Genomic DNA, 18,519 nt, shown 5'->3' on the forward strand with positions numbered 1-18,519 from the left:
TCAGAGGCTCCGTCTTTGACTGAGCCTCTGATTGAGCCACCTGTGCTGAAGCTGGGATATCCTGAAAACCTGTCCTGTTGGAGGCGGGGGTGGGTGGGGGGGCGCGTTGAGGACTGGATTTGAGCAGCCCTGACTTAGAGGCACAGCATTTGTCTGGGAGAAGTCGCTGTCAGGATTTGCATTTTCTGCAGGTCTCTGCAGCATCGTGAGTCATCAGGAAACAGCCGCTGTACCTGGCATTGTACTGCAATCCAAGACTTCCAGGATCTCGCTGCTGGGGCAGGATTTCCCGCTGGCTTGCTCACTGGAGAACCAGTTATTATTACTTTTTGGTGCTGATAAACCACTCTCCTCGGATCCCTATTATTAGAGCAGGAACTATGACATCACTCCCTGTGGGAAGTTTTCTGTCCGGGAGTTTTCATAACCTGCACAGGCTTGTGTCTTATCACAGGTAGTCCATACAGGTAAATATATACCACCTGGGTGTGTACAGTATTTAATGAAAATGTCAGCTCCTCATTTCTTGAGTTGTTGGACTGAGCGTTTCTGTTCACATGCTCAACAATTTATTTATTTATATTCTCCTTTCCCGTTGGGACTTTTTACAGCAGGGGTTTGAAGGAGGCTAGATTATTGCAACTGGAAGAAGCGGTAATCAAGTCAGGGTCTTCCTCATTCGTTCATGGCTTCTGTGAAGCAATCTCCCCTAGAAAATGGGCAATAATGCAGGCGTGCGCTGTACGTCAGTGACCGCCAGCGCGCTGACCTCAGAACATACAGTGTACGCTAATAGGGACCTCCAGGTTAACACAAACAGGTAAAGAAATGCATGGCTCAAGTAGCTTTAAAAAGTAGTGGTACTGCAGCTTAATCAAAGTTCGTACAATTATTATTACCCTCCGCCTGTGTCAGGCTTTTCCATAATAGAGTATTAATGTGATCTAATCAGAAAATCCCTGTGTCTTCAAAAATAAATAAACGTGGAACGGTGTATGTAGCAGTATCAAAGTAATGTTACTCTCCATTCCAACACACTTGGACCACTGGCCTGCTCCAAGGAGCTTGCAATCTAAAAATATAAAGATCTTTTAGAAATGAGGAAGAAGAGGGGCAAAGTCGTACATTTAAAGATGCAGTTGATTTGTACATGGTGTATAAGGCTGCGTCCCCGCTAGCGCTGAGCAGGCGGCGCTTACTTACATATATAGATATACATGTACGTCCCCGCTCATGCTGTGAGTGCGCTCGGCGCTTACACTGGCGACACACTTTATTCGAGCTCGGCTAGTCCCACGAATTCGGGTATACCCGGGTGTATTGAGGTTTGTGACTGTTTTCTGCCCGAGTGCATTGGGTTATTTTCCAGGCAGGGATTGAAGCATTTTATTCCCGCTGGCTGCAATACTGCACAGTACATATATATATACTGCATTACAATTCATGAATTTATGCCATCTGGTAGACACGCGAAGCATTGCAGCCTATTAAATCCTAATCATTATCATTTAACAGATCAGCCGCCCGTCAGCCAGGCATGAACCCAGGCTGGGAAGGCAAATGCAACGGGGCTTGTCAGAGGTGAGGAGTGGCGCATTCCAGTTATCTGCCAGGTACATACCGGGTATTTGCTCGAATAAAGTGTGTCGGTGCAGTAGGTAACTTTCCCACGCACTCAACTACCCGCAATTCCTCCTCAAAGAAGGAGTGGCTCAGTGAGTAAAGACACTGACTGACACAGAGATTGCTGCAGGCCTGGTTCAATTCCCAGAGTCTGCTCCTTGTCACCTTGGGCAAGTCACTTTATCTCCCTGTGCCTCAGGCACCAACAACATAGATTGTAAGCTCTACGGGGCAGGGACCTGTGCCTGCAAAATGTCTCTGTAAACTAGCAGCGCTCTACAAGAACATGCTATTATTATTAAACCACCCCCTGCGCGCGTGTAAATGCAGGACACCCGGCGCTCATGCTTGGAGCGCTCTCCAAGCATGAGCGCGCTCAGCGCCAGCGTGGACGCAGCCTAAAGGACAGATGCTTTTGGCCGGTTATAAATACAGCGCCAATGTATTCATTTTTCTTTCAACTGCAGCGATCTCATTCACAGCCTAAACACTTCCACCTCCTATTCCTGTTGGAGTTAAAACTTCCGGCGATGACACCAGGCCCTTGATTGCAAGAGGCTGTCATTTCCCGTATAGCCGAGTTGCCGCAGGCAGAGTGCAGACTCGGCGGGGAATGGCGAGTCCCTGGGTTTCAGGTGCCCAGGTGACTCACTGGGTGGAAGTCTCTGCCCAGACGCTCTCTCCTTCACGTCATGATGCAGCAGAAATCGGAGGCACGACGAGAGAGTCTAATTATAGCTGCCGGGTCGCAGCGAGCTGCTTATTTTAGCTCGCCCCATCCTGAAGCTGCTGTCTCTCAGAGCTTCCGAGCGGAACTCAGAACACCTCTATCTGTGTGGCTGGTGGTGGGTGACCTTGTAGGAAGCCGTGTGAGGGCGCGCTTATAGTGCCGAAAACAAATGCATTGTCGCCGCCACGTGCGCTTATAGTAAGCGCTGGGCGACGTGTATTTTTTGCAGCCGGGAATATTAGATTTTTTCAGGGCCTGTCGTCTCATGTGACAGCCCCTGAACCAATCAATGGCCTGGTCGCCCGCAAAGCGAAATACAACTTTCGCTGAGAGATGGCTGGGAGATCAGCCAGGCTGGGCATGGGGAGTATGGGCTGTCTGCGTCGGGTACGGCCCCTCTACGGAGTATTAGAGAAACGCGCTGGCAATCAGTGCTAAATGCAGGGCTGCGGTGTGTGTTGCCGGGTGTAATGTCTCCTTAGAAATAATAAAGTGTGTGTCTGGTTTTTAATCCGTCCTCCTTCCCTATGAAATCCGCCGCGTTCGAACGCTTGTCAACATAACCGATAAACCGCGGGTAACCTTGTCTCGGCGCAAGCTCGAAAAATAGCCTGTGCTGTTAACCCTTTTTATGCCAGTGGGGCCAGAGGCCCGGAGCAGACTTGGTAAAACCACATCATTGTACAGTGATTACCCTAATAGTGTTTGTGGGAGGGGGTTTGGGGGTCAGTCCGTGCCGATCGGCGTTATTTTTTTCCCCACATTTTATTTGTTTACTTTAACACTTGGTGTCAAAATCGCAACCACGTGACCACTTCTCACGTGGTAGTGGGCAGGCCCCCTGTAACGTGAACAGAAGTGAGGGGGGGGTTCCACCTCCGATTTGATCACCGCTCTGATGGATAGACCCCAAAAAATTATCATTTATAGCAGTGGTGCACAATCTTTTCTACTCGCGCCCCCCTCCCCCGCTTCCCTCCCTGCTCGCGCCCCCCCTCTCTTACCTTCTCTTCGGCTCCCGGCTTAAAATGACGCCGCGGGGTCACGTGACGTCACGTTGCCATGCCAACGTGACGTCACATGACCCGGCGGAGTCATTTGACGCCACGTTGCCATGGCAATGTGTCGCCAAAGAGAAGGTAAGTAAAGTTGCAGAGGCCTCGTGATCCCCCGGCATGAATTTAACTGCCTTGGGGGAAGAGTGCGAGACCCCTGCAAACGCCTGCACCCACCCTGAATAATCTTGCGCCCCCCAGTTTGCGCACCGCTGATTTATAGCATGACTCTATGTGACATAGCCTGTGAGAAGCCGGCCCTCACGATGTTCAGGGTATGTCATTAAGGCACTGAAGGGGTTAGGAGATCTCGTCATGCCCTTTTCCAACACTGTGGTTTTATTTTTTTTTAATCTGATGCTCCATTCATGAGATATACTGCATTAAGTGTCCGGGAGGTTAAAATGGAGCTCTCCCCAGAGCCCAGTGCAGGCTAAAGGTTACATTTTCACCTCCTGGACTTGTAATGTGTCAAACTCTTCTATCTCCTGAACGCAGCGTTACATTAAAAACAAAGGGGGAACCGCAAATAAAATGCAAAAAATAAATGAAAGGTTCGCCGTGCAGATTACATCTGTTTAACCTTTTGAGTGCCAGAGGAGCTGGGACTGCAGCAGATTATAGGAACAGAAGAGAAGTCAACAAAAGATAAAAATACCCAATGCTACATCCAATGTGACACAATGTGGCCAAAATACATAGTTAAATACTTCCATGTTAGTATTCTCATGAGTAAGGGTCATTTAGTTAAACCCTTTGGCCAAAGCGTTATAAGCCTGCAGCCACGTCATGGCATGACCACTATGCAGGTCCTAACACTTGGGTATCGTTGTCATTTGTTGTATACATTTGGCTCAGTAGCACGCCTTTTGAAACAAATATATATATATTGGGGTGGGTTCTGGGGTTGGAGCTTGCAGGGTCTGTGTGTTCACGGAAGAGAAGTCTCCTGCGTGCTAGATCGCGTTCAGCGCTGTCCATAGTACAGAACGCGGTCTCCTCACCCTGGGAAACATGCTGAAAGCCCGTGACATGACCTTAGGACTGCCACACCCCGTGACGTGGCCCCAGGATTGCCACACCCCGTGACGTGGCCCCAGGATTGCCACACCCCGTCACGTGGCCCCAAGACTGCCACACCCCATGACATAGTAGCTACACCCCATGACGTGGCAGCTATACCGTGGGGCGCTCAAAGGAAGATAATTGCATTAAGTTTGGCTTGTTGCAGATTGTTAACGTACTATTTTAAGATTGTAAACGTAATATTTCTCAATGTTAATGTATTATTATTAATAATATATATCATTGGACTAGAAGATGAAAGCCTTCCCATATATAATTTAAAAATAGAATATAGAGTATTGAACCTTAAATATCTCTGCTCTGAGACACCAATTTAATAGGCTGTATTCATCATTACCAAGCGTGACTGGCGTGTCAGATTCAGTGAGGAGAGGGGAGGAGGAGAAGGGGAGAGTGTTTATGTTGCAGCTTATTCAGTTTCTATAAACACTGTCATATAACATGCATGGGCGTGGGGTGAAAAGCCTTCAATATGAGCAGCTACCTCCTGAAGGGCAACAGGAGAGGAGATGCTGACAATGACTTTAGTACGGCTTGAACCCCAGCCTGGGTTCAAAAGAAACCTTTTTAGTAAGAATTTGGTCCGTGCCCTTTTCCAAAATGGCTGTCGCCGCTTCCTGTCGATCACTCCTGCCAACTTAGTCCATGTCACCTGTGTTTAATTAATCCGTTCCTAAATTCCGTTTCCCCAATTATTGGTCCGTTGCCAACTTTGGCATAGCGGCAAGCAGGAGGCGAGCCAAAAGTATCTCCCAAAGCAGAGGGGAAATCTTTCTTACTAGAGCCAGGCTGAAACAAAGTAAACATTTTCAAGTTGCATGGAAGATGCACTCGTGCGAGGGGAAAATGGGTAAAATAGATGTTAAGCCACATTTGTGGTAGACTTTTCATATAAAAAAAAGTGCATTGCTACACCAATGTTGGGAAGTTTGAGGTAGTTCACTGAAAACGTCGTAGATGCATGTATCAGCCTTCCAGCAGAGGTGGTACTAAAGGTCCTTGCTGAGGACGGTGTTGTTTTCAGCGTGTAATGTGCGTGTGTTACGTTGATCTCCCTGTTCCTCTCTGATTTCGGCGTGCACTGCAGGTCATTTCCAACCGCACCAGGTTTGCGTGAAGACGTGGCTGGACCAGCTGAACATTACAGCCTGAAATGAAACTCCGTTGCCTTAAATCCCTCACTTGTGTTCCCAGCGAAAATAAAAGAAGCCGTGTACCTAAAGCAGGGGGGAGCCCGACTCCCAGTCCCCACGGGCCGCCAACGGGTCGGGTTTTCAGGATATCCCTGCTTCAGCACAAGTGGTGGACTGAGCCATCTGCTGAAGCAGGGATATCCTGAAAACCTGACCTGTTGGGGGCCCTTGAGGACTGGTGTTGGCCGCTCCCGACCTAAAGCAAAATGGGCATAGCGATCAGGGAATATTAAGCATGTTTCTGCTTCTAATGTGTTTTTATATTTTGTCTCTGTATATTCAGGAGAAGATCACACGCTTGTGACATGAAGGGGAACCACTGCAGTGTGCTACTGACCTGCTTATTAACTGTGAGTACTGGTCATCAAATCCACACGTTACTGCACATCACCTACAGCTCTTATAATTTACTGGCCTTTATCATTGTTCTGCTTCTGTAATGTGTTGTCCCTGATGCTTTGGAACAGACGGTTACACGTTCACATCTAAAAGCCGCCAGACCGGTCTATGAATACCAGCAGTTTCCTCTTGAATGCTCCCCCGGTTTTTCACATGATGGGATTTTCAGATCGGGGTTCCCGAGATGCTGGGAGAAGTTATTAGTATTACTTCCTGGTTTGCACATGGGGGATTTAAACGGACATCCAATAGGAAGCTGCACCGGCTTCCCATTGGTCTGAGATTTGGCAGCCATCTTGTTTTCTCCCGAGGGGAGATTTTAAATCCGGTAAATATCTCGGGAATTAGGGGAGGAACACGGAACTAAAAATAACGCGATGCCAATGCTGTAATAAAAAAAAAACAATTAAAAAGGGCTTAGAAGAAGGGAAAAAACAATTAGGCCGGATTGCTGATTTAAACGCAGGGTTCCAGAGAGTGCCGCTGTGATTCCTATACATTTGGATCTGTAGATATGTATTATACTGGGACACAAAAGGAAGGAGGTACACACTGCCATTCTGACAATGCAGATGGCACTGTGTTTCAGACCCATCTCCGCAAGGCGGTGACTCAGAAGTGACGTGGAGACATGGTAGAATACGGCCTAGTTCCTGCGTAAACTAAAGGGAATTATTCAGCGGCAGGGTCCGTCCGTCATTTTCCTGCATTTAATTGCAAACCTTGGCAGCGAATAGGGGGTGCTATTATAGCGTGCAGTCTACCGGTGATCTGTGGTCTACCGTGCATTCGCTACTATAGCGTGCAGTCTACCGGTGATCTGTGGTCTACCGTGCATTCGCTACTATAGCGTGCAGTCTACCGGTGATCTGTGGTCTACCGTGCATTCGCTACTATAGCGTGCAGTCTACCGGTGATCTGTGGTCTACCGTGCATTCGCTACTATAGCGTGCTGTCTACCGGTGATCTGTGGTCTACCGTGCATTCGCTACTATAGCGTGCAGTCTACCGGTGATCTGTGGTCTACTGTGCCTTCGCTACTATAGCGTGCAGTCTACCGGTGATCTGTGGTCCACTTCTGTCAGTTTAACCCTCACGTGCATTCTGTCAGTTTAACCCTCATTTGAATTCCTATAGTCGGTTGACTGTGCATATCATTGGACTGTCTGATACCAATTATTCAGGGGGAATGCTAAATTGGTTCAGTGATTCATTTCCACGAGTGGCCTGCATATGGAAATTTAAATGCCATCGGTTACAGGCATTTTACGGTGAACCATCAAGAAAATGACGTGGATCTGGTGTCGGGAGCAAACACGCAAGGGATTGAAAGGTCGTGGTTGGATGCCAAAAATACGCATTTTGAAGAAAATGAAAGGCGTTCCTAATGAGCTATTTCAGACACACCTTGATCACATTTTCTGGAAAGTGCTAGGAAAGGATGCAGAAGATTTGTTTTTACAGTTTCTTAAAGACATTCGAAGTGTTTATCGTTACAAACCAATGAGCATTATTATTCCATTGTAGTATAATAAAAACCAATATATACCATATTGTTCCTTTGTTTAGTAGATAAAGTAGACTGCACGCTATAGAAGAACAGTAGAAGTAGACCTCACGCTATAGTAGAACAGTAGAAGTAGACTGCACGCTATAGTAGAACAGTAGAAGTAGACTGCACGCTATAGTAGAACAGTAGAAGTAGACTGCACGCTATAGTAGAACAGTAGAAGTAGACTGCACGCTATAGTAGAACAGTAGAGGTAGACTGCACGCTATAGTAGAACAGTAGAAGTAGACTGCACGCTATAGTAGAACAGTAGAAGTAGACTGCACGCTATAGTAGAACAGTAGAAGTAGACTGGACGCTATAGTAGAACAGTAGAAGTAGAATGCACGCTATAGTAGAACAGTAGAGGTAGATTGCACGCTATAGTAGAACAGTAGAAGTAGACTGCACGCTATAGTAGAACAGTAGAAGTAGACTGCATGCTATAGTAGAACAGTAGAAGTAGACTGCACGCTATAGTAGAACAGTAGAAGTAGACTGCATGCTATAGTAGAACAGTAGAAGTAGACTGCACGCTATAGTAGAACAGTAGAGGTAGACTGCACGCTATAGTAGAACAGTAGAAGTAGACTGCACGCTATAGTAGAACAGTTGAAGTAGACTGCACGCTATAGTAGAAGTAGACTGCACGCTATAGTAGAACAGTAGAGGTAGACTGCACGCTATAGTAGAACAGTAGAAGTAGACTGCACGCTATAGTAGAACAGTAGAAGTAGACTGCACGCTATAGTAGAACAGTAGAAGTAGACTGCACGCTATAGTAGAACAGTAGAGGTAGACTGCATGCTATAGTAGAACAGTAGAGGTAGACTGCACGCTATAGTAGAACAGTAGAGGTAGACTGCACGCTATAGTAGAACAGTAGAGGTAGACTGCACGCTATAGTAGAACAGTAGAGGTAGACTGCACGCTATAGTAGAACAGTAGAGGTAGACTGCACGCTATAGTAGAACAGTAGAGGTAGACTGCACGCTATAGTAGAACAGTAGAGGTAGACTGCACGCTATAGTAGAACAGTAAAGGTAGACTGCACGCTATAGTAGAACAGTAGAGGTAGACTGCACGCTGTAGTAGAACAGTAGAAGTAGACTGCACGCTATAGTAGAACAGTAGAGGTAGACTGCACGCTATAGTAGAACAGTAGAGGTAGACTGCACGCTATAGTAGAACAGTAGAAGTAGACTGCACGCTATAGTAGAACAGTAGAAGTAGACTGCACGCTATAGTAGAACAGTAGAAGTAGACTGCACGCTATAGTAGAACAGTAGAAGTAGACTGCACGCTATAGTAGAACAGTAGAAGTAGACTGCACGCTATAGTAGAACAGTAGAGGTAGACTGCACGCTATAGTAGAACAGTAGAGGTAGACTGCACGCTATAGTAGAACAGTAGAGGTAGACTGCACGCTATAGTAGAACAGTAGAGTTAGACTGCACGCTATAGTAGAACAGTAGAGGTAGACTGCACGCTATAGTAGAACAGTAGAGGTAGACTGCACGCTATAGTAGAACAGTAGAGGTAGACTGCACGCTATAGTAGAACAGTAGAGGTAGACTGCACGCTATAGTAGAACAGTAGAGGTAGACTGCACGCTATAGTAGAACAGTAGAGGTAGACTGCACGCTATAGTAGAACAGTAGAGGTAGACTGCACGCTATAGTAGAACAGTAGAGGTAGACTGCACGCTATAGTAGAACAGTAGAGGTAGACTGCACGCTATAGTAGAACAGTAGAAGTAGACTGCACGCTATAGTAGAACAGTAGAGGTAGACTGCACGCTATAGTAGAACAGTAGAGGTAGACTGCACGCTATAGTAGAACAGTAGAGGTAGACTGCACGCTATAGTAGAACAGTAGAGGTAGACTGCACGCTATAGTAGAACAGTAGAGGTAGACTGCACGCTATAGTAGAACAGTAGAGGTAGACTGCACGCTATAGTAGAACAGTAGAGGTAGACTGCACGCTATAGTAGAACAGTAGAGGTAGACTGCACGCTATAGTAGAACAGTAGAAGTAGACTGCACGCTATAGTAGAACAGTAGAGGTAGACTGCACGCTATAGTAGAACAGTAGAGGTAGACTGCACGCTATAGTAGAACAGTAGAGGTAGACTGCACGCTATAGTAGAACAGTAGAGGTAGACTGCACGCTATAGTAGAACAGTAGAGGTAGACTGCACGCTATAGTAGAACAGTAGAGGTAGACTGCACGCTATAATAGCACCGAATGGGGTTAATTTGCACGGAGATCGAAGTGAATGGACTTTCAGTGCAGCTAATCCCCCCCCACCCAGCTGGTAGAATTACTGTTGTGTTTAATAACAAGTGCGGCACGTGTTCTCGCTCAACTGGTTTTTAAGCTCACAGCCCATCGTGAGTCAGCTGCAGGTATTCATCCGTGTCCATCACCTGGACCCTGGCAGTGCGATGCGTTGCTCGCTCTTCTGCCGGAGGGTGCCCTGTCTATGATGCGGGAGAAGCCGTTTGGATGGAATCCCGGAACCAGCTCCTTGGAGCCTTGGACAAGTCGCTAAATCTCAGAAACCAGAGTGTAAGCTCTTTGGGGTAAAGGCTTGTCGGGGCTCACGTTTCTATGCGCAATGTTGCGCGGGCTGTTTTTCGGAAGTAAAGTCGGACGCTTGCTGCTATCATTACCGACGTCCATTACGACTGGCATTTTTAATAACCCGGGGAAATGTTGCTGCACCAATATTTATGAAAAATCGAAACATAAAGGGGGGTCTCTCACGCTGGAACTGGTCTCTATAATGGGATGGGTTTAAATTGGCAATCTAGGTGTATTTTCTTCTCTATAATGTGAGGGGCAAAAAAAAAAGGGTTGTCCCGATGGCATTGCCCCTCTGTATTAGGTGGCGCAGTGGGAATTTTGTCCCGAGAATAAAAAGCTTAAAGTGAGAAGGACTACCTATCCGATGTTGTATTTTTTTAATTGTGATTTTTACAGCATTTGAACGGAGCGTTCTCCAGAGCACAAGCACTCTTCTTAGCGACATGGTTCCAGGTTTATTTGCTGGTATTCTCCTCCCTTTAGGGAATTCAAAATCCCTGCCAAATCTGGTGGGTTTTGGCGGGCCAATGGGGAGCTGCCACGTCATTGGGGGTGGCTTCCTATTGGACGACTGTTTAAATGTCCAGGAAGTAACACCAGCAACTATACCGTTATATACCTCGGAAACAATGGGGGTGCCAGGGGGTTTGGCACTAGAGGGCTCCCTGGTTCAAATACCGTAGCAGTCAGTACCCCAAATAGGTGGGAATGCTGCTTTAATATCTTGGGATCGAGAGGGGAGGTGGGTCAGCTAAAAAGGGACATCTGTTCAAATGATTTCCTCCCCATATAATGTGATCCGCAGATTGCTGCATTAACCGAAATACCGATATGACTGTGAGTGCGGTATGTTAGTGGGATGGGCAACCAGTAAGACCGCACAGAATGAATGAGCTGTATCTAGAGCTAGAGGAGAATGCACCGCCCCTACAGTACAGAGACCAGTTTATATACTGCAAATAACATGGTGTGTGCACAGAAACTTGCATACCTGAGTTCGAAAAAGTATCATGCGTATAAACCCCCATTTTGCCATTAACTCTTTGGCTGTCAGGGCCCTTTGCCACTCAAGTGGTTAATACTATATTTTAATACTGTATTTTCGAAATCATTTTTGAATGCCCCATATATTCAGATTTTTATGCGGTGTATGTTCTCTCCTGGATTCCCTCCCCCTTTATAGATGCAAGAATATGTGCTTCAACTTTGTGTATGTATATATATATAGCAAAGAGCATGGCAGGTGGAATCAGGTGAAGTTTTGATAAGTGGTTCAAGGTCATTGACGTCACCGACCACACAGGGGATTCTGGGAGGAGAGCAGCCAGAGCGTCTGCCCGATACACTGACCATGCTTAAAACGGACATTGCTATAGTCTCAGATTTTGCCATTGAGGGATAATGAGGATAAAATAATAACTGAGAGAGTTGACGAGTTCAGTTGCATTATGGGTGTGGTTGCACCTTTAACCCCTTCGCTACCAGGGGGGCCAGCAACGCTTCACTACCTGCGAAGGAGTTAAAGCCAGGGCTACTCAACGCCTGTCCTCAAGACCCCCTCAACAGGTCAGGTTTAAGGATATCCCTGCTTCAGCACAAGTGGCTCAGTCGAAGCAGGGACTGATGGAGCCACCTGTGCTGCAGATTGAGCCACCTATCCTGAAAACCTGACCTGTTTTCGGGTTGGGGGTGGGGGGGAGGACTGGAGTTGCGGATCCCTGCCATAAGCCGTCGTCTCTCCTTGTGAGTCACTGCTCTGGGACAGTGACAGCTGTGAATAGCCGGCAAGTGGTGATGTATAGAGGAGGAGCGTGCGTGAGGCTGACACAGGAACCGAGCGCAGAATTAAAGGAAAGGTCATCATTTAAAGGGACGGGCGGCTTCTCCCGGCCATTCTGTCCGACAGGGAGAACAGAAGGAACGTGCCCCTAACTTCGCAAAACGGGTGCGAGCGTGTTCCCTGCAGGGCGACCACAGACCCCACGTATGGTATGAAGAGGCCCACACACAGAGATACATGAATGACACTCCGTGCAACTACTTGTAATATAAAAAGGTACTTATCGTGTGGGCTGCGGGCGCTCGTAGGACGATAGAGTGTCACCATAATCCATCAGAAACAGGTGAACGTCCTCCGCAAAATACTGTTTGTATGTTTTTAAAAATTGGTCGAGATCAAATAAAATAATTGATTTACTTTTTGGAGTGCTGAGGGTGTTCATCTGTTTCACACACAGACAGACACACACACACAGACAGACACACACACACAGACAGACACACACACACACAGACAAGGGACACACACAGACACACACACCTTGTTATGCTGAGCTATTCTGTGATGTTCTGCGTTATAACTGCCATTAATCCCAAGGAAACTCTGTGATCTGCTTTATTAGTAGCTAATATACAGCTTGCTGTATGTGTATGCACACACACACACACACACACACACACACACACACACACACACACACACACACACACACACACACACACATACACACACACACACACACACACACACACACACACACACACACACACTCACACACACACACACTCATACACACACACTCATACACACACACTCATACACACACACTCATACACACACACACACACACACACACACACACACACACACACACACACACACACACACACTGTGTGTGTGTGTGTGACAGGCTATACCCATATAGGGGACTGGCACAGTGACCGGTAATCCCTCCCTCTGGCAGCGTCTTTTTATTGCGCTGTGTTGCAGACCTCCCTGGCACTGCAATGGTTAATTAGGTATATTCAGAGCAGCAGCAGTGAGGCGGTTAAACCTTACTGTGTGTGTTTATATAAAGGCTCCCGCGCAGAGGCCCTGCCTATAGTGCCCGCCTGTAGAAGAGGGCCTGGGAGGCTGAAACTCGGCAGCAGATGGGAGAAATCAATGGACTGTACCTAAATGTGACTCATTTCAAAGCCACCAGTGATAGATCGTGTGCTGCGGGAAGACGTTGTCATGCCAGCCGCCTCCCGCATGCAGGGGACGGTTACTGCGAAGGACAGGGAGATACAGCCGCCTCCCGCATGCAGGGGACGGTTACTGCGAAGGACAGGGAGATACAGCCGCCCCCAGCATGCAGGGGACGGTTACTGCGAAGGACAGGGAGATACAGCCGCCTCCCGCATGCAGGGGACGGTTACTGCGAAGGACAGGGAGATACAGCCGCCCCCAGCATGCAGGGGACGGTTACTGCGAAGGACAGGGAGATACAGCCGCCTCCCGCATGCAGGGGACGGTTACTGCGAAGGACAGGGAGATACAGCCGCCTCCCGCATGCAGGGGACGGTTACTGCGAAGGACAGGGAGATGCAGCCGCCTCCCGCATGCAGGGGACGGTTACTGCGAAGGACAGGGAGATACAGCCGCCCCCAGCATGCAGGGGACGGTTACTGCGAAGGACAGGGAGATACAGCCGCCTCCCGCAAGCAGGGGACGGTTACTGCGAAGGACAGGGAGATACAGCCGCCTCCCGCAAGCAGGGGACGGTTACTGCGAAGGACAGGGAGATACAGCGGTGTCCTTGAGTCTGTTTGCAGGTGTGAGCCGGGCAGCTAGAACAATGCAGGGTCCGTGAGCGACCTGTGAACACTGCGCATGCGCAAAGTATTCCAAACACGTGTGACCTCCTGCGGGAGGGACAGGCGCAGGCGCTGCTGCTGGTTTGGGTTATGCACCTGGCATAGAAACCAGTGTGTGTGCATCCTTCCTCCAGGAACTATTTCAAATATGCTTCGTGGGAGGCACCTCCCGAACCCCCTGCTGAGAATCGCTGATCACGGTCATTATTGGGGAGGAGGGTGATTTTGGATATTTGTTTAAAAGCAGGATGTGGCACATCACATTGTTGTTATTTGGGGTTGTGTGAGCTGGCGGCGTGTGTGGTTATTATTTTGCGGAGGTGCCTGGTCTTCGTTGTTAATTAGATGGCCAGAAGCGGGCATTAATTGCAGTGATTGTCAGCCCAGACGTGGCTCACTAGGGGCAGGTATAACCATTTGGGAAGCGCGGTGAAGACTTGTCCCAATACGTGCACATATGTGAACATAGGCCCTTTCTGTAATATATTGGGGAGATGCTCAACTCCATTCCTGCGACCGGGGTCACAATGTTCTTCAGCACGGGGAGGCGGCTTTGGGGCGTTGGGAATAAGCGCCACAAACTTGCATACTGGGGTGTACGTGATCTCCTGCTTTACACCCAGTTATTACCGCATGGGTTCAGGCTTATAATGTTTTACATAACTTTGTGAAAACACCACAGCTCCTATCCCATCGGAGGTGTGTGTGTGATACACAGCACATATCCCATCGGAGGTGTGTGTGTGATACACAGCTCCTATCCCATTGGAGGTGTGTGTGTGATACACAGAACGTATCCCATCGGAGGTGTGTGTGATACACAGCTCCTATCCCATCGGAGGTGTGTGTGATACACAGAACGTATCCCATCGGAGGTGTGTGTGATACACAGCTCCTATCCCATCGGAGGTGTGTGTGATACACAGCTCCTATCCCAGCGGAGGTGTGTGTGTGATACACAGCACGTATCCCATCGGAGGTGTGTGTGATACACAGAACGTATCCCATCGGAGGTGTGTGTGATACACAGAACGTATCCCATCGGAGGTGTGTGTGATACACAGCACGTATCCCAGCGGAGGTGTGTGTGTGATACACAGAACGTATCCCAGCGGAGGTGTGTGTGTGATACACAGAACGTATCCCAGCGGAGGTGTGTGTGTGATACACAGCTCCTATCCCATCGGAGGTGTGTGTGTGATACACAGCTCCTATCCCATCGGAGGTGTGTGTGTGATACACAGCTCATATCCCATCGGAGGTGTGTGTGTGATACACAGCTCCTATCCCATCGGAGGTGTGTGTGTGATACACAGCTCCTATCCCATCGGAGGTGTGTGTGTGATACACAGCACGTATCCCAGCGGAGGTGTGTGTGTGATACACAGCTCATATCCCATCGGAGGTGTGTGTGATACACAGCTCCTATCCCATCGGAGGTGTGTGTGATACACAGAACGTATCCCATCGGAGGTGTGTGTGTGATACACAGAACGTATCCCATCGGAGGTGTGTGTGTGATACACAGCACGTATCCCATCGGAGGTGTGTGTGTGATACACAGAACGTATCCCATCGGAGGTGTGTGTGATACACAGCACGTATCCCATCGGAGGTGTGTGTGATACACAGAACGTATCCCAGCGGAGGTGTGTGTGTGATACACAGAACGTATCCCATCGGAGGTGTGTGTGTGATACACAGCACGTATCCCATCGGAGGTGTGTGTGTGATACACAGAACGTATCCCATCGGAGGTGTGTGTGTGATACACAGCTCCTATCCCATCGGAGGTGTGTGTGTGATACACAGAACGTATCCCAGCGGAGGTGTGTGTGTGATACACAGAACGTATCCCATCGGAGGTGTGTGTGTGATACACAGAACGTATCCCAGCGGAGGTGTGTGTGTGATACACAGCACGTATCCCAGCGGAGGTGTGTGTGATACACAGCACGTATCCCAGCGGAGGTGTGTGTGTGATACACAGCACATATCCCATCGGAGGTGTGTGTGTGATACACAGCACGTATCCCATCGGAGGTGTGTGTGTGATACACAGAACGTATCCCAGCGGAGGTGTGTGTGTGATACACAGCACGTATCCCAGCGGAGGTGTGTGTGTGATACACAGCACGTATCCCAGCGGAGGTGTGTGTGTGATACACAGAACGTATCCCAGCGGAGGTGTGTGTGTGATACACAGAACGTATCCCAGCGGAGGTGTGTGTGTGATACACAGAACGTATCCCAGCGGAGGTGTGTGTGTGATACACAGAACGTATCCCATCGGAGGTGTGTGTGTGATACACAGCTCCTATCCCATCGGAGGTGTGTGTGTGATACACAGAACGTATCCCATCGGAGGTGTGTGTGTGATACACAGCTCCTATCCCATCGGAGGTGTGTGTGTGATACACAGCACGTATCCCAGCGGAGGTGTGTGTGTGATACACAGCTCATATCCCATCGGAGGTGTGTGTGTGATACACAGCACGTATCCCATCGGAGGTGTGTGTGTGATACACAGAACGTATCCCAGCGGAGGTGTGTGTGTGATACACAGCACGTATCCCAGCGGAGGTGTGTGTGTGATACACAGAACGTATCCCAGCGGAGGTGTGTGTGTGATACACAGAACGTATCCCAGCGGAGGTGTGTGTGTGATACACAGAACGTATCCCATCGGAGGTGTGTGTGTGATACACAGAACGTATCCCAGCGGAGGTGTGTGTGTGATACACAGCTCCTATCCCATCGGAGGTGTGTGTGTGATACACAGAACGTATCCCATCGGAGGTGTGTGTGTGATACACAGCTCATATCCCATCGGAGGTGTGTGTGTGATACACAGCTCCTATCCCATCGGAGGTGTGTGTGTGATACACAGCTCCTATCCCAGCGGAGGTGTGTGTGTGATACACAGCACGTATCCCATCGGAGGTGTGTGTGTGATACACAGCACATATCCCATCGGAGGTGTGTGTGATACACAGAACGTATCCCATCGGAGGTGTGTGTGATACACAGAACGTATCCCAGCGGAGGTGTGTGTGATACACAGAACGTATCCCATCGGAGGTGTGTGTGATACACAGCACGTGTCCCATCGGAGGTGTGTGTGATACACAGCACGTATCCCATCGGAGGTGTGTGTGTGATACACAGCACGTATCCCAGCGGAGGTGTGTGTGTGATACACAGCACGTATCCCAGCGGAGGTGTGTGTGTGATACACAGCTCCTATCCCAGCGGAGGTGTGTGTGTGATACACAGAACGTATCCCAGCGGAGGTGTGTGTGTGATACACAGCTCCTATCCCATCGGAGTTGTGTGTGTGATACACAGCACGTATCCCATCGGAGGTGTGTGTGTGATACACAGCACGTATCCCAGCGGAGGTGTGTGTGTGATACACAGCACGTATCCCAGCGGAGGTGTGTGTGTGATACACAGCTCCTATCCCAGCGGAGGTGTGTGTGTGATACACAGAACGTATCCCAGCGGAGGTGTGTGTGTGATACACAGCACGTATCCCAGCGGAGGTGTGTGTGTGATACACAGCACGTATCCCAGCGGAGGTGTGTGTGTGATACACAGCTCCTATCCCATCGGAGGTGTGTGTGTGATACACAGCTCCTATCCCATCGGAGGTGTGTGTGTGATACACAGAACGTATCCCATCGGAGGTGTGTGTGTGATACACAGCACGTATCCCATCGGAGGTGTGTGTGTGATACACAGAACGTATCCCATCGGAGGTGTGTGTGTGATACACAGCACGTATCCCATCGGAGGTGTGTGTGAGATACACAGCTCATATCCCATCGGAGGTGTGTGTGTGATACACAGCACGTATCCCATCGGAGGTGTGTGTGTGATACACAGAACGTATCCCAGCGGAGGTGTGTGTGTGATACACAGCACGTATCCCAGCGGAGGTGTGTGTGTGATACACAGCACGTATCCCAGCGGAGGTGTGTGTGTGATACACAGAACGTATCCCAGCGGAGGTGTGTGTGTGATACACAGAACGTATCCCAGCGGAGGTGTGTGTGTGATACACAGCTCATATCCCATCGGAGGTGTGTGTGTGATACACAGAACGTATCCCATCGGAGGTGTGTGTGTGATACACAGCTCCTATCCCATCGGAGGTGTGTGTGTGATACACAGAACGTATCCCAGCGGAGGTGTGTGTGTGATACACAGAACGTATCCCATCGGAGGTGTGTGTGTGATACACAGCACGTATCCCAGCGGAGGTGTGTGTGATACACAGCTCATATCCCATCGGAGGTGTGTGTGTGATACACAGCACGTATCCCATCGGAGGTGTGTGTGTGATACACAGAACGTATCCCAGCGGAGGTGTGTGTGTGATACACAGCACGTATCCCAGCGGAGGTGTGTGTGTGATACACAGCACGTATCCCAGCGGAGGTGTGTGTGTGATACACAGAACGTATCCCAGCGGAGGTGTGTGTGTGATACACAGAACGTATCCCAGCGGAGGTGTGTGTGTGATACACAGAACGTATCCCATCGGAGGTGTGTGTGTGATACACAGAACGTATCCCAGCGGAGGTGTGTGTGTGATACACAGCTCCTATCCCATCGGAGGTGTGTGTGTGATACACAGAACGTATCCCATC

The 18,519-nt window shown here is 48.9% G+C and overlaps 1 protein-coding gene across 5 annotated transcripts in view; it reads left to right on the forward strand.

Annotated features, from left to right (window-relative positions):
• The window catches only part of RELT (RELT TNF receptor), an 80,785-nt gene that overhangs the window by 18,748 nt on the left and 43,518 nt on the right, over window positions 1-18,519 (forward strand). For 4 of the 5 annotated variants that reach the window (XM_075592727.1, XM_075592724.1, XM_075592729.1 and 1 more), the window contains exon 2: window positions 5,971-6,037. In XM_075592727.1, the coding sequence (XP_075448842.1) occupies window positions 5,993-6,037 (45 nt within the window). In that variant the 5' untranslated portion in view covers window positions 5,971-5,992. Of the gene's footprint in view, window positions 1-445; window positions 468-5,970; window positions 6,038-18,519 lie in introns of those variants that run through there. The other variant, XM_075592728.1, reaches the window with a different exon arrangement.

Source organism: Ascaphus truei, chromosome 3 (genome assembly GCF_040206685.1).
Source record: "Ascaphus truei isolate aAscTru1 chromosome 3, aAscTru1.hap1, whole genome shotgun sequence".
NCBI classification, from domain to species: domain Eukaryota; kingdom Metazoa; phylum Chordata; class Amphibia; order Anura; family Ascaphidae; genus Ascaphus; species Ascaphus truei.